Raw genomic sequence first — 14,937 nt, forward strand, 5'->3', positions numbered from 1 at the left:
GTATTGGGGCTGTTGCTGGTTGACCATCCAGAACCAGCTACTGGGGCTGATTGCCTGAAACAGCCTCATGCCCCCTCAGACACTGAACAGAGCACTGTCTCCACATTACAAAACATTTTTCTGCCTTCCCAAATGAGACAAAAGTGTGGTGTTGGCAAATAGGAGCACCTCACATGTCCTAATCAAGGAGTGTTGCTCCATCCTGGGTGCTCAAGGACTGTCCAGTGTCCCTGACTACTTGGAGCTCATGGGCAGCCAGTTACATATGTCCTATAGCTGCTTCCTGTCAACTTCTGCTGTATTAGCAGATTTTAGTAAGTTTTTGTAGTTGTTTGTTTGCCACAGCTAAGACATAATATCTTGTCACATTCTTGAGCCCATAACAAACACAAAATAAGATGCAAGAATACAAAGCTTGTTCTTAAAAATTAGTCTTTAATAATATCCAGAGCCAGGGTGCATGCAGATGCTGTGTGCACACGTATGACTTGTACAGCCGGCCCTTTCTAATATGTCCCATTTTCCCTGCTTGCTTCTGCCATAACTTCACAGCTGTCTCCTCCAAGAGTTGCAGGTGAGGTGTAGCTTGGCTGACCTCGTTTCTGTTGAACCTCTTCCTGTGGCCCCAGCAGGCCAGTGTTTCACTCAGCTGCATGTAGTTTTTGATAGAAATAACGTATACGCAAAGCTGGATGGAGGAAAAGGTTCTATTTGCATTACTTCGCTCTCCATTCAGATAGGAGCTTTATAAACCCAGTAATATGATAGCTAAATAAAACTATGATTCCTTCCACTCCTAGAAAAAAAAATTAATGAATGGAGATCATTTAAGTGATCCTAAGGTGATGATTAGTTTAGGTGGTAGCAATAAGTAATACTACCTTCACAAATGCCATCTGTGATTAGTCCCACTGTCTAGGAACTGCTCTGGTGTCCTACACGGACCCTGTCCCTTGGCAAAAAGCAAACAAAACCAGTGGTAGAGCAGAACAGTTTGTTTAAAACACAGTAGAATTGTAGACTGACCTGCCCGTAGAGTTGCTGATGTACTCAGGAAGGAATAAAATCCTCTGCTTGGCCGGCAGTTGTGCATGGATCCTTGTATGAAGGATCTGTGTGTGTCTGTGGTGTACAACTGCTTGTTACAGGTTGTAGAAACTGGCTGCTGCTGCTTCTACTTGGAAATGCAGAACAACAAAGTTAAGGTTATAAATGTAGAGCACAGCTGCATCTTCCATTCAGTGCTTTGGCTTCAAGGGCTTTTTTGCAAATTTGAGCTGAAAATAATTTCATGAGTAAAATATGAATAATTAAAGATGCTGTTTGTGTTTGAAGTACTCAACTTGGGGATGCTGGTAGGCATTAGTAATGAGGGAGAGGAATCTGTTCTAATTCCTCTGCTACTGTGGTTTTCTATTCCAGCATTTCTGTCTGCCCGTTCAAGACTGGTTTTCATGTGATACAAAAATAAACACCAGAACAAAGTCAAGAGCAAACAGAATAGCAAATAACAGTAAGGGATCTTTTCATTTTCTTTTAGCTCCTCTGTGGCCCTGCTCAGTGTAATGATATTACAGCTCTTCAAACCTCAGCTATCCTCAGACACCCATGATTCTGTGGTCATGTCTCCGCTTTTTATTTAGACATAGACATAGACATAGACTCAGGTTACCAATCATGGTGCTAGTTATCGTATGCTCTTAACCAAAATTGTTCAGGCAAAAGATTACTGGCAAAAACTGCATTGTGATTTTTGTCCAACTAGCTCATTTCCATTGTGTCTTGCCTTTTCTTACTGTTCCCTTTCACTCTTCTTCGTCTCTCTCCAAGCAAACATTGAATAACTCAATCTGCTGCAAGAGCTCTTTGCAAATAACATTCCTAGCATATTTAGACCTCTTTTCCTTCCCCCACTTTGAATTATACACAAGCTACTTGTGATTTTTATGACTTCATTGTTTTCAGTTGTTCATTAGGTGGCTCAGTGAATTAGGTAGTAATTCACTAGTGTGGTGAATTAGCAAAAGGACACAACCTGGGTGGCTTCCCCTCACCCCAGAGAGGGGAACAGCTATTGCATATGCAAGTGTTGCAAAGGGGCCAAGGGCCAGAGACACCCAATGCTCCAAAGCTGGGAGAAGATTTGAATGCTGGTGGGAGAAATGGCTGAATATGCTCCATTTCACTCATCAAACCAGGGCCTGTGGTGATGTTACACTGCTGGGAGAGAACCTTTTATATAACTTCTTCGTGAATTACTTAAAAAGGCTCAGGATGGTGCAGGGAATCTAGTGAACGTCTATGAAGTGGCTTCCAAAATGGCTATGAGGGCAGTTCCACTGCAAATGTTCTTTAAGGTATTTGTCCTACCATTTGGGAGTTTTGTTTTCAAGTTGGAAAAGTCTTGCCTAAGTTTCTGTATTTTAAATGGGTTGTAAATATCAGGAAGCTTAGTTCATTTGAACAAAATAAAGTAGTTGCTCAGCTCTGTTGATCTCCCATCTTATCCTCTGTAACTCTCAATTTTTCTCTCACCTTATTTCTTTTCTCTGCCAGCAAGTATTCTTCAGTCTTTGCTGTAGTGATCTCACCTCTAAATCCTGAGATCCCTCTCTCCTTGCACCTTCCCATCTGAGGATCAAGTCTCTCCATCTATTTTGCAGTGTGCTAGACTGATTGACCAGGCAACCGATGAGACTGGAGAGAGACTGTCTGAGTCTTCTGGTTTATAGCAGCTGATGCTTATTCTCAGATTGTGATCAAAGATGATGCTGTGTGCATTCAAATTGCCGTTAATATGTGTGTGTAGAAACATCCACAGATTCCTGCCAGTCTGTAAATATAGGGCATGCAGCCCATTTTTGCTTGAGCTTGTGCTATGCACATGTAAGTCTAGGTTCAAGAGTGTGAATCAGGTCAAACGTACCCATATGTACAACTAGGAATCATTTGGGCTTTAGTCACGTAAGCTTCTGTAGCTGTCCTGTGTGACTGACAAGTCTGGCTTAATCTGACCCAGAGTTTTTTGATGTGACCTGTGGCTGAAGATGAGTTTTTCAGGGGTAGAAAATAAGGGTTGATGGAAAAAAAATGTTTACTGTCTGTGTAGATACTATGGCTACTACCTTCAGTGACTGATTTTAAAATATAAATACAGGTACAAGTGGGCTCATTTTTCGGTGCTCACATGCTAAATGTAATTTTTTGGTGGTGTCTTCTCTGATTTATAATTTAAAAAAATGAAAAACAAACAAAACAAAACAAACCCAAACCGAAACCTGGATGAAAGTGAAAAGAAGAGGGATTTTTTTCTCCTTCCTCACTAGGGAGAGGAAGTGACTCGGAAACTGACCTGCCACACAGAAAGATGCCAGATGTGAAAAAAGATGATATGTTGGCGAGGCGGACCTCACACGGTGAACCTAAATCAGCTGTGCCTTTTAACCAGTACCTCCCTAACAAGAGTAATCAGACTTTCTATGTACCCGCTCCACTTCGGAAAAAGAAAGCTGAACGAGAAGAGTACCGAAAGAGCTGGAGCACGGCGACTTCACCACTAGGAGACAGACCTTTCAGGTAAGACCACCTGTCCAACTTCTCCCTTCCTCAGTGATGATGCTTTAACACTTGCCTAATTCTCGTTCTTTTCATAAGATGTATGAAGCAGCTTCTTCTGTACTCTCTTGCTGAGATGGTGCTGATAAATTGTTTGTAGCAATTGGTGAAGGTGGTAGAAAAGCAGTGAGTGGAAAATCATTGTCTTGATGTCATTATTTACCATACAATGCCATGTATAGCTTGTGTTTGACAAGATGTTGGTTAATATAAGTATCATGGATGTTGACCCAAACCCAAAGCTGGACAAAAATGTTCTGGATTATCAGTCTCAGTTCTCAAGACAGTTACTCACTGACAAATTACACTTATAAGTAATGTTTGATGTATTCAATCAAAACAGGTAATATTTTTACTGTGTTTTTTTAAAACCAGTTTGTTTGTGTGTTGTATTCTATACACCAGTACAGTTTATATAGCTGTGACTATGTGTTTCTGCATGCTGGTTTTGTCATCTGATATTTCACTTTCGATTTGGCCTAAGAAGTAACTTCCATTAAAGAGCATAATTATATTCCCAGATCATTCATCAGAATATCCTTTGGCGTCTTGATGTCAACAAAATGTGCTTATAATAAATAAGTGTATATGTTTCAGGCACAGCATACATTAAACTACCTTGTATAATTCAATAGCAAACCCCACCCTGAAACCATAGAAGAAGAACAGAATGAAACATCAGGACTGTGTGAAAAGGAGAAAGTGGGCTCCATGGCTCCTGAGGCAAGCTCCCTTAAAAATCAAGTAGGTTTGAATCAAAACAAAGGGAATTCCGTAGACCAGTCTCCTTCACGTAGTGCAAAAGAAACATCAGCGCCCATGGGGAAAGATGCAGAAGAGATCAGAAAGTTAAGAAGACTCGAACAAGCTGGCATTAAGGTCATGTCAGCAGCCCAGCGCTATGGCAGGTTAGCCCAACGGTGTGGGAAATTGTGCACGCTTCACATTTTTAGGGTTGGCTGAAGTGTGGGTTTCCTCGATCCGCTGTGATTTCACTTCTCCTAACAAAAATCCAGTCTGCTAAGCACTCACAATTGCTAGTGAAGGTCTTGGTCTGAAAAGGCTTGTGATGTGGCAGCTGTGGATTGCAGAGTTGTATGATGCTAACTGCATTTGTGTTGAGAAATTGTATCCTCTTACAGCATAATGTAAACAGACTCCAAGAAAACTACTACACAGACTACTTGTCACCTTCCACGTAATGCTTTTTGGCATTTAATAAAAAATACGTATAAATGTACATTAAAAATGCCTTGTTTAGGCAAAAGTTTCAGAAACATACTTTACTTGTTGCTGATGGGATGGTTTAGTTTACTGAACTACACTTTTTAGGTGGTTAATATTTTTAGCTGTGTTAATAAATGATGCATTTATTTTTAATGGCAGGAACTATAAAAGTACAGTGCTTGTTAACACGTGTACCAGTTAAAGCATGGAGGCATAGTTCAGCAATCATAATTTGACTGACTTTGGCATGGAGTGTCAGTAGTTATTCACTTCTTACCTGTGTTATTTATTTTTGGATGTTGTTCAATTTGGTTATTTCCTGTTCTTTAACTCGAGAGCTGAATGATGGCTAGGCTCACTGCCCACACGTTTCCACCATCTGATACCAGATCCTCATGAAAAAAATCTCTCTTTCTCATGGGGATGGCCCACAAAGCAGAGTTTTAACCAACATGTCAGAAGACTAAGCTCTTGTAAATGATCAAAATGGTTTGGCTAAAGGGTAAATGTCCTCCCATCTAAAACATTTTATTTTGGATTGTGGGGTGAAATCCTGACAGCGCGTAGTTTAGCAGATGCCGGTCTACAGTCTGGGCTTTGAAGTGTAGTAGTGAAAAGTCCAGCTTTCATGTGATACAGCCTGTTTATAGGTACAGTGAAGCTTGTCTGTGGCCATATACAGATGTGCCATATGCAGTTAAAACAGTCACAGTATATATGCTGTCATATGTCCTTTTCTCAGGTTTGCTTCACTGTTGTCAAGCTGTAATGAACCAGTGTTTGTGTGTGGTTGTGGGGTACTACTTTAACAAAGCCAAATACTAGCAAAGAGGAATTCTCAGTCATAAATTAGTCCTTCAGGCTGAGTTAGTGTGCTAGTTGCTCAGGAATCCGTAAACCAGTAGGATACTGGTATAATCCTGTTCTGAGTCCAAGGCTGTAGCATTATTGTTAGTAATGTAATAATATGTAGTAAAACATAGTAATAGCTTGTGTTTGGCAGTGCTGTGCACAACAAATAGCACTGTTTGCATTTGCATTTGGAGGATGCTCACCATGTTATTTGAGAGTCCCTTTTCCAACCCTGTGCTTGATCTGCTGGCTTGATCTCCACGAAAGAAGCACATGTGAATCAAATGTGTGATTCTTTGGCATGAAATCAGGTCTCCTCTTTCCTTGAACAATCTTTTGTCCTGACAGGGCTGAAGGAGAAGGGAACAGAAATAACAAGCCATTTTCCCTCCTTGCGCTCAGCACAAGCAACTCCTGGAATTTGGCAGATGGAAGAAGGAGGTGCTGCTGGTTTTCTGCCCCAGCTGAGGGTCAAAAAGCAGAGCTTTGTAGCCCAGGCTTCACCATAGTGAAGTAGAAGCCTGCTTCTGGGGATTGTAGGAAGACACAGCAGAAAAGGCACTGCGGTCAGAGGTCAGTTAAGGAAAAATAGTTGTATGTGTAAGTGGAAGAATAATGGGTGAGGAGAAGGGAAGAGTTCAGTAGTGACCCTTTAGGATACAGGGGAGCATTTGATCATCTCTCTTAATGTCGCATTCTCATTCCCTGTTCTTTGAACCTCTCAACTTTCTCTCTCTTCTTGGCATCAAATTCAAATTTCTTTGCACTAATGGCACTGAGCAATTCTCAATCCCTCTTGTTTCTGTATTCTGATCTTTCTTTTCTTTTGCCCCTCTTATTCCCTGATCTTTGTATGATACCAGCCTCTCTTATTTTCACCTGAGGTTGTCAGTTGTCTTCCACTTGCTCTGAGTTGTTTACAGGCTGTTTCCTCTCAACATTTTGACCTCTGGAGGACACCCACTGTGACTTTGAGTTCTACAAGGCATCTAATTGTTCCTAAAGCTGAAACTCAGTTGGGGATCTTTCTGGGTCTGTCACAGGAAGGATTTGAACTTGTATGCAAATGCATTTTTTGCTTGGAATCTAAGTACTTACCTCCATTGCTGTAACATGTTCTGGGAAAGGACTCCATTGAACTACATGCTATACAAACGCATGCCAAAAAGCATTCCCCCTTCCCAAAGGAGTATATTGTCCTTTATAGCACGTTGTTTTATTGATATGTGATCCTCCTTGCTTGCTTGTTGTCTGCATCTGTCTCTTATTTACACTATTGTATCTGAAAGGTAAGGATCAGATTAATGGAGACCCCTAAAAAGAAAAGGAGAATTAAGGCTGTTCTAATAAATGATGGAGAAGGGGAGGGTAAGAGAGGAATGTGAGAAAATGAAGAATTCTTGGTGTGTTAGTTGCAAAAGGGACATGGACTCTTACCTTGACAGTGCATAGGTATGCAAAACCCTTTCGTTGTTCTGAAATGCAATAGAAGGGTCCACAAACCTGTACGGGACCCTCTTCAGCGAGTTCAAACACCCACAGTCTGACACTTTGGAAGCACCTGCTGTGCCAGCATGGACCTGTGTGTTGTTTCTTCAAGGGCTGGGGCTGGGTATGCAAGAGCGATTTGCAAATCTGCAGGGAATTCTGATCCATTGCAAGCTTCATATCTACAGTCTTTGCTATCTCTATGGTGAAGTGACCTTAAAAGGTACTTTTGAGACCTCACAGACTGATTCAGGAGACCTCAAAATGTCACAGCTAATCTCGGATTCCATTAAAAACAAAATGTAAATGAATGGAAAATATTCTTAACCTAGAAACTGATTGCTGAAGTCTAGTTACGTGCTAAAAGCTGCAAGTTCTTCAGTTATTCATTGTAATGACTCATAGTTATTCTTTTGACTATTATAACTCCATATTTTTTTGTTGCCAGAAACACCCTTCTCAGAAATGCTACATTTCATGCTCTCAAGCTTCAGTAGCATTGGTGGACATGAGACTGAAAAATCCAGTAGTTTTTACTGAATAATCACTTTGTTATACATGGTTCTTAAAAACTAAAAGCATAAAACAATAGCCTCAACCTAACCAGCTGAATAAATACTCATCTTACTGATTTTCATTTAAGAAGTAAATATAAAGAAGATTTAATGGAGTATTATGTGATTTTTATGCATGCCCTTTATGTCCAGGGTTCTGAAAATTATTTCCAAATTACTGGATTTCAAAAAAGGTAATGGTACCAGTAGTAAAGTCTGATAAAAAATGAAGTTAATCACATGTACCCTGGCTTATTTGGGAGAACAAGTTCCAGTGTACATGACTTTTAGATTACTGTTTTCCTTTGTGCCTAAAACGTTAGGCACCATGTATCTACTTCAGATCAGTATATTTTCTCTAAAACTTTCAAATTCTTGTACTGGGGAAACAAAAGATTTCTTAGGAAACCATAAATGGAAAATCAGATTCTTTCCCTGGTGGTCATCTTGAACTTACTGTATTGCAGATTTAAAAAGCCAGTTGGATTTGGGCAAATTACACTAGTGTATTGACAAGCTGTGCTTTAGAATTGAGTGATGTGATATGCCTGTTCGGCAGTGAAATTTGAACCTGAAGATGACCTTGTAGGCCTGTTGGTTTTGATATGTACAAGAGTCAACATCCTTAGTAAACTTCTTACCATATTATTTTAGGGAAGAAAGACTAGAAATTGTTGTTAGTGGAAGCTAAGGGATAGGACGATACTTGCTGATGGAGGTTTAGAAACGCGGAGCACTGCAAAGCATACAGCAGCTCAGAGCTGTCTGTTCCAGCTGTTTCTGAAGCTGTTGTGAACAGAGATGCTCATGAGGGAGAGGGACAGCAGCTCGCTTTGGAGCGCCGTCTGCCAGTGATGTCTATTGCCTTAAATGCAATCTTGATCGTTGAGAGAGATCTAAGGAAAAAGTTGCCTTTGGCTAATTTGAGAGCACGCTCTCCACATCGCTAACGGGGGTCCTGTGCGTTGCAGCATAACAAGGCGAAGGCAGCCAGTTTCATGTTGCTCCTCTGTCCTCCGAGGCCTGAGCCAGGCTGACCTGTCAGGGATGGTTTATGGCTTCCCCATACCTTTCTCCAGCAACTTCGTTGAGCGGTACTTTGAAAGGGCAGCTGGGGCCTTAAAATAAGTGGCATGTATAGTGGGTTTGCAGGGCTTTAAAATGTTTTAGAAAAGCAGCTAATTATAGCACTGCTGTTTTCTTAAATAGAAGAGAAAGTCAAAGCAACCCCTGAGCCATTTAGATTTGCTTCCTTAATGTCACTCTGTTTAATCCTTTATGATACCCTCTTTTTCCCTTTGTGTAGCAAGGTGTGCTATACGAAAGAGGAAATGCAAGATATTTGCATACAAAAGTACTGCATGGAACAGTCTCCTACTTGATGTCCAACTTTCTAAAATATCAATAAATACAATTTGATTTTTAAGTGGGAGAGTTGCATAGCTCTTGCCATCTGTCTTTTCAGTTTGCTTTAGAGTATTGACCGTTACAAGTTAAAATAAGCTTAATCTTTCTGGGTACCAGCTGTCAAGGGTCTTTATTGTCGTAATCTTCAGTAACTACAAGGCTGTGTTGGTATCAGTCTTGTTTCTGACCAAGGCAGATGGCAATGTGTTCCAGCATGCCAGGATCGTTGGCATACTGGTGCCAATCTTGTAGCTACTGTATGTCAGCATTGGCATAGAGGGCTTATTCTGGGGGAAAGGGAAGGTTAGTTAGGGAAAGAATCAAGCGTGGGTGTGTGTGAGAAGAAAAGCAGTTAAGAATATTAGGGCAAGCACCCTCAGTGATTATTCAGGTCTTAAAAGAAATAGAGCCATTAAGAAGAAAAAGTGCCAAATATCTGGTATTTCAGGATTCAGCAATGTTGGCCAAGGATCAGGTATTTGCATCAAATCTCTTTCTTTGTTTGAAGCGTTCAAGAAGTTTAATAGTGCCATTTACAGTACTGTAATTCTGTAGTTCTTACTGGTTCTTCTAGCTATAGCTAAAATAAGTAAAGATCCAACACTACTGATTTTCTCTGTGAAGTCCTTGCGGATTTGTTACCTGTATATGATAAGTTTTATTTATAACAAGGCTTTGCCCCATCTAACAGCAGCCTGGAGCATATTTGATTAACTGTGCTTGTTTTATGACCTGGAGATGAGTGCTGCCACTCCCTTCTCCTCCCCTGGTGCATCAAGAGCTTTCTTTAATTTTGCTCTGTGTCAGTAAAAAGCCAACATATGAAGACGACAGAAGCACCCCAGACATCATCCTTCGCAGGGACAACCCTTTCATGACACATTACCAAGGGAAGGATTCTGGTTCAGAAGATGAAGCAGCCAGCAGAGTTCCTGATTTAGAAAAGGATGACTTTGCCACCCGGAGAGCCAGAATGAATCAACCCAAACACATAGTTCCGTTTAACTCCTTTTTAATTGGACCCTATACAAGTAAAGATAAAGGTAAACTGGAAGATGTTAAAAAGCCATTGCAGATGGAAAAGCAGGAACATGCAAGGTGTGCATTCATGGTCTTTTTCTTTCTATTATAATAGTTAATTTCACATGGCTTATTGCTGTGTAGGACTAAAGCTGTCTTGGCTACAAAAAACTTACAGGATAAAGTAAATGCAAATGCTTTATCGTAAAGTGAACAAAAAAAGAGATGTAGATCACTCACTGTAATTTTTTGTTAGAGTATTAGGGCCAGGAGTTTAAATTGACTATGAGTGTGAATAACATAAAGACTAGACACTTCTGTTATCTAAGCTCATGAGACAGCTCATGACCATGAGTAGTGGAGAATAAACTTAGAAGACATGTTTTGCATCTCAGGTCTCTTGCTGAGCATTTTCAATGCACATTTTTTGATGCATTTTTTTTCATCTAATGCCATTCTTTTAATACCCTCCAGAAAACATGGACTTAGTCTTTAGTTAATGCACTGAATATATATACCTGCTATACTGCACCAAATTATGTGACACATAGTCCTAATGTTTCTTGTTTAGCATTGGTTTTGGAAATGGAGCATGGCTTACAAGGTTTCAGCCTAGAAAATGTCTTCTGTCTTCAGTTCAGTGGTACAGACCTTTAAGAAGTTGCTGAACACACGTATCTGCTAGGCACACATCTTCTTCAGGAAACAAGTATATTTGTTTTATTTGTGCAAAGAGAAGTGATGCTAGGTAAAACCACTATATACACATTACAGTGGACCTTAACTGTACTAACTGATACATTCAGAAAACTTCTCTTAATATCTAGTAGCTCTTTTCAGTAATACAAAATGTGCCTTTCAGCTGCTGGTAATTTGATTATATAAACATTTTCTAATGACTAGTTTGGCAGGGCATCTGAAGAGCACATAACCAAATTTTAATAGTCTAATGCTATTGACATGACTCTTAAGATCAAAGAAATTCTGTAGTATGTTTGCGAGCAAAACTTGAATTCACTTTGCTAATAATATGAAAATGAGATATTTGTAACTATTTATGTATTCAGCTTATTGCAGAAGTGCTGAATACAGTACTAACTTAAAGATTTTTCTTGCTTGAACTAGGAGTAGAAGTCATGTGATGACATGGTCTCAATAGTGCATGAGTGGGGTAGCACAGATGAGAGGTTTCAACTTCAAATGTTTACTTCCTAAAATTGATGTGAAATTAATCTGCTTAAATTCAGTTTTATCTTCTTGTGCTCTGAACCTCTTCTGTTGACACTGATTTATCATTGCTCCCTCGAAATATCTTTTCTTGGTGAACTTGAATATGCGTTAAATTAGAAGAAGACGGGTGCACATGGCATCAACAAGGCAAATAGTGACAAGCAAAGAGAACCCTCTTCTGCAAACTGAGAAGACTGAATCAGAGGAGGAACAGCAGGTGAAAGTGCCTGATACTGAGAGAGATGATTTGGCTAAACGGAGATCTCAAAGTACCCTTCCTCAGCTACAAGAAGATGTGATTTTTGTGAATGCCTCTATAACAAAAGCGGATCTGGAGACCTGGAAAAGATTGAAACTGTCAGGGGAGCCCAGGTACGGTTTCTGCCTGTGGACAGGATTGGCACCCTAGGAAGCATGTTTAGTATGTCACAATCCACTGTGTGTGCTTGTGGGTTTAAACTTGAAGAATGCCTTGATGACAACCAGTCCTCACCTGTTTAAATTTTCAGGAGGAGTCCAAAATCTGTACAGGGATGCTGTCAACTTTCACGAAATGAAAGTGTGTCCGTCATTTAGAACTACTATAGTAGTTTCACAGTCACTCCCCTGGTGGACACTCTTAATGTCATATTAGAAATGTCCCTCTTGTCTCGTGGATCAAGCTGCTTTGCAGCTGCTCTAAGTTGAATAGCGCAAAGGTCCATGTGGCACCACTAACTCAGTAGCACTGTGCTGCTGCTAACCAAGCTGCCTTCAGGACTTGGGGCATTATACCTTGGGGGTATTAACTGAGGATCAGCATCTCTTTGCATTAATGTGGCTATACTGCTTTTGAGACATGAGCTAATATATCTGCATGGCATTGTACTCCAGCATTGAGTAAATACACCAGAACTGTTTGTCACTGCAGCAGGAGTTTCAGGAGCCTCGTTGTATGTTGTAGACGTGCTCTTATTGTAAACTAAACCTCTGCAAAGGGAGCCGGTATAAAGCAGTTATTCTAAGCTATTTCCCTATGGAGGTGGGCTATAACGTATGCAGGTGATTTGTGACTCCAGTAGGAAAGGATAACAACTCCTAGCCTTCCTGTTTAGGCACACGCCATTTTCCAATTAAAGGTGGCCGTCTGTTCAGGCATTCTTCTAACAATGTGGTTACTGTGTGTAATTTTAGCTCTAACACAAACCATCAGAACTCAATCATTCTCTCGTCTCAAAGATATTAGTACTCTCTCTGTTACTTTTGAGGTGATTTATTAAAATCAAGATTCAGTCCCCTTGGTGTAGGATAAGTGAATTGCCCTTCCTGGTGCTCTCATGCCACTGGAACTCCCCCCTGACAAGGTGGGTGTGCTGGTGCTTGCACAGTCCCATGTAGCACATGGCCCAGGTCTGCGTGAGCAGATCAGGGAACTATGGCTTTGTTAGGGTGAAGAACTGAGTGTGGAATGGGAATGCTACATTCCTTCCCCTAAGGAAGGGCTTCCATGGATGTGCTCCCAGAGTTTCCCCAATAGGTCTGCGATATCTTCAGATTTTATCTGTAATTTGGGCCTCAGTATACCACAGCTGTTTGTACCTGTGTCCTTGAATTTTAAAATAAAAACCCTCCAAAACCTTAGGAGCATTTAATTTGCTTTATTCTGGGGTCTCATTTTGGGGGGATTCTTTTATTCCTCATTCATAATAGTGAAGAAGATTTCAAAAGTCCCAGTGACACTCTGCCACCAGCTGAAATCACAGTGAAAGCAGCAGCCCATGATGATTTTGCTGTCCGCAAAGCCAGAGCGAACAAAAAGGCTGGTAGCCCCAAGCAGAAGTTTGTGCATTTTGGGCCAGTAACTGAGATTGATCAACAGAAATGGGACAAGCTCATTATTGGCAGAGCTTCATCCAAGAGTGGAACAGAAGAGGAAAGCAAGAAAGACGGTGTGGAGAGTCGCTCTGATGTTGAAAGCTCTCCTTCAACTACTGTTGGCAGTCTCGAGTTTGCTGAACACACCGATGAAGTATCTAAGCCACAGAATGAGTCCAGGTATTTGGTGTGGCTTAGGCTTAGGCTCAGCGCTGCTGAGCTGGAAATGAGACCTGTTCTTGCCAGATGCTGATCTGCATGGGGGTGGACTGCAGCATAGACCTAAGAGCTGTTTACGCGCATGGCCTTGTTCAGAAGTCATCTGACGCCTTCACAGTATCTTAACATGTTTAGGGTTACGCAAAACAACGCTGTGCAAAGGTCTTCTGAGAGCTTGCCTCAGAATTTCTGATGAGTGGTGAAATCACTGGTATCTCAGAGCCTGAGCTGTTGTTCAAGCTTTTTCTGCTTCTTGAATTCCTGCGGCTTTGCTCTCCCTGCTTTCAGCACAGTAGGAATTTGTCCTTCAGCTTGCTGGCCTTACTGATGTTCAAAAAATGCTTTCTTCAAATCAAATGGATTTACTTTCTTTTTGAAGATGTAATACTGAAACCAAGGTGTATCGGTGCTCTGTGTTTCTGGCATTTATCTGGAAGAGAATTACAGCTCTGGGAAGTTAACATGTTAACAGAGCTTACATTTATTTGGCTTTTCTTTAATCGCTTAGCCTGTGTCCATAGCAAGAATTTTTAATGAATGCTTTTAGCAAGCCATTCATTCAGTTACGTTTGTGTGTTTATAAAACAATTGCAAACTGAGTTGGAGGACTCCTCTTCTTACCTTTCATTTGACCTGAGAATGTTTTGTCTATCTCACCCCTCCTCTCAATCGCATTGCTAGTGAGGTAGCCAAGTCAGGTACAGATGACTCTTGCAGGACAATGCTATCACCTGTCCCGGCTTTTGGCATCGTCCCTGAGAAACAAGCCCTGTGCAGTTTGAACAAACGGCAAGAAAGCACTGAGGAAGACTGCGTTGGACATTTACCAGACTTTGAGAGAGATGATATGTTGGTTAGAAGGATGGGAACTTTTCAGAGGCGTACCACTAGCCCCGTTCCCATACATTGTCCTCCCCTGTCAGTAGCTCCTCATCTGCCGCAGCAGCGGCAAGGGGAGGCAGTAGCTCGTGAGAAGGATTTGAAGACTCCGCGGGAAGCAGAAAGGTCAGAGAACAGAAACAGATCCCTCTGAGCCTCATGCCTGGTTTGTGTGTGGTGTTAGCTTGGATCAGTCAGCAATGTTGTTCCATTCTTCACACGGCCTTTAAAGATGTGTTTTACTCATTCATCATGGCATGTGTTCTGTTTTATGAAATTACTTACAAGAATGTGTCCTACAAACATAAAACAGTCTGTTTTCTTTAATAATATTTAAGTACTTCAGTTGTTAATTGCTGTTCAGCATGAAAACAGTCTTTCATGTTTTGGGGGGATTTCTTTTGCAATCCATGGTGCTTTGTCCAGACTTTTATGCCAGCTTCCAAGTGAATAACTTTTCGTATACATTTTTATGCAATCCCCAACTTCTAACACATCACCTACATAAGTGTGGCGTTCAACATAGTTTCCTCTTGCTCTCAGTCCCTGCACTGTAGCTAAAGATGCCTAGTTGTCCATCACTCTGCAACTG

At 41.0% G+C, this 14,937-nt stretch overlaps 1 protein-coding gene across 7 annotated transcripts in view; it reads left to right on the forward strand.

Moving 5' to 3' along the window:
* The window catches only part of LIMCH1 (LIM and calponin homology domains 1), a 182,406-nt gene that overhangs the window by 120,550 nt on the left and 46,919 nt on the right, over positions 1-14,937 (forward strand). For 4 of the 7 annotated variants that reach the window (XM_075499988.1, XM_075499986.1, XM_075499987.1 and 1 more), the window contains exons 8-13: positions 3,327-3,576; positions 4,251-4,523; positions 9,951-10,241; positions 11,511-11,765; positions 13,083-13,427; positions 14,148-14,471. In XM_075499988.1, the coding sequence (XP_075356103.1) occupies positions 3,327-3,576; positions 4,251-4,523; positions 9,951-10,241; positions 11,511-11,765; positions 13,083-13,427; positions 14,148-14,471 (1,738 nt within the window). The remainder of the gene's footprint in view (positions 1-3,326; positions 3,577-4,250; positions 4,524-9,950; positions 10,242-11,510; positions 11,766-13,082; positions 13,428-14,147; positions 14,472-14,937) is intronic. The other 3 variants (XM_075499989.1, XM_075499991.1, XM_075499992.1) reach the window with 3 other exon arrangements.

Source organism: Mycteria americana, chromosome 4 (genome assembly GCF_035582795.1).
Source record: "Mycteria americana isolate JAX WOST 10 ecotype Jacksonville Zoo and Gardens chromosome 4, USCA_MyAme_1.0, whole genome shotgun sequence".
NCBI lineage: Eukaryota > Metazoa > Chordata > Aves > Ciconiiformes > Ciconiidae > Mycteria > Mycteria americana.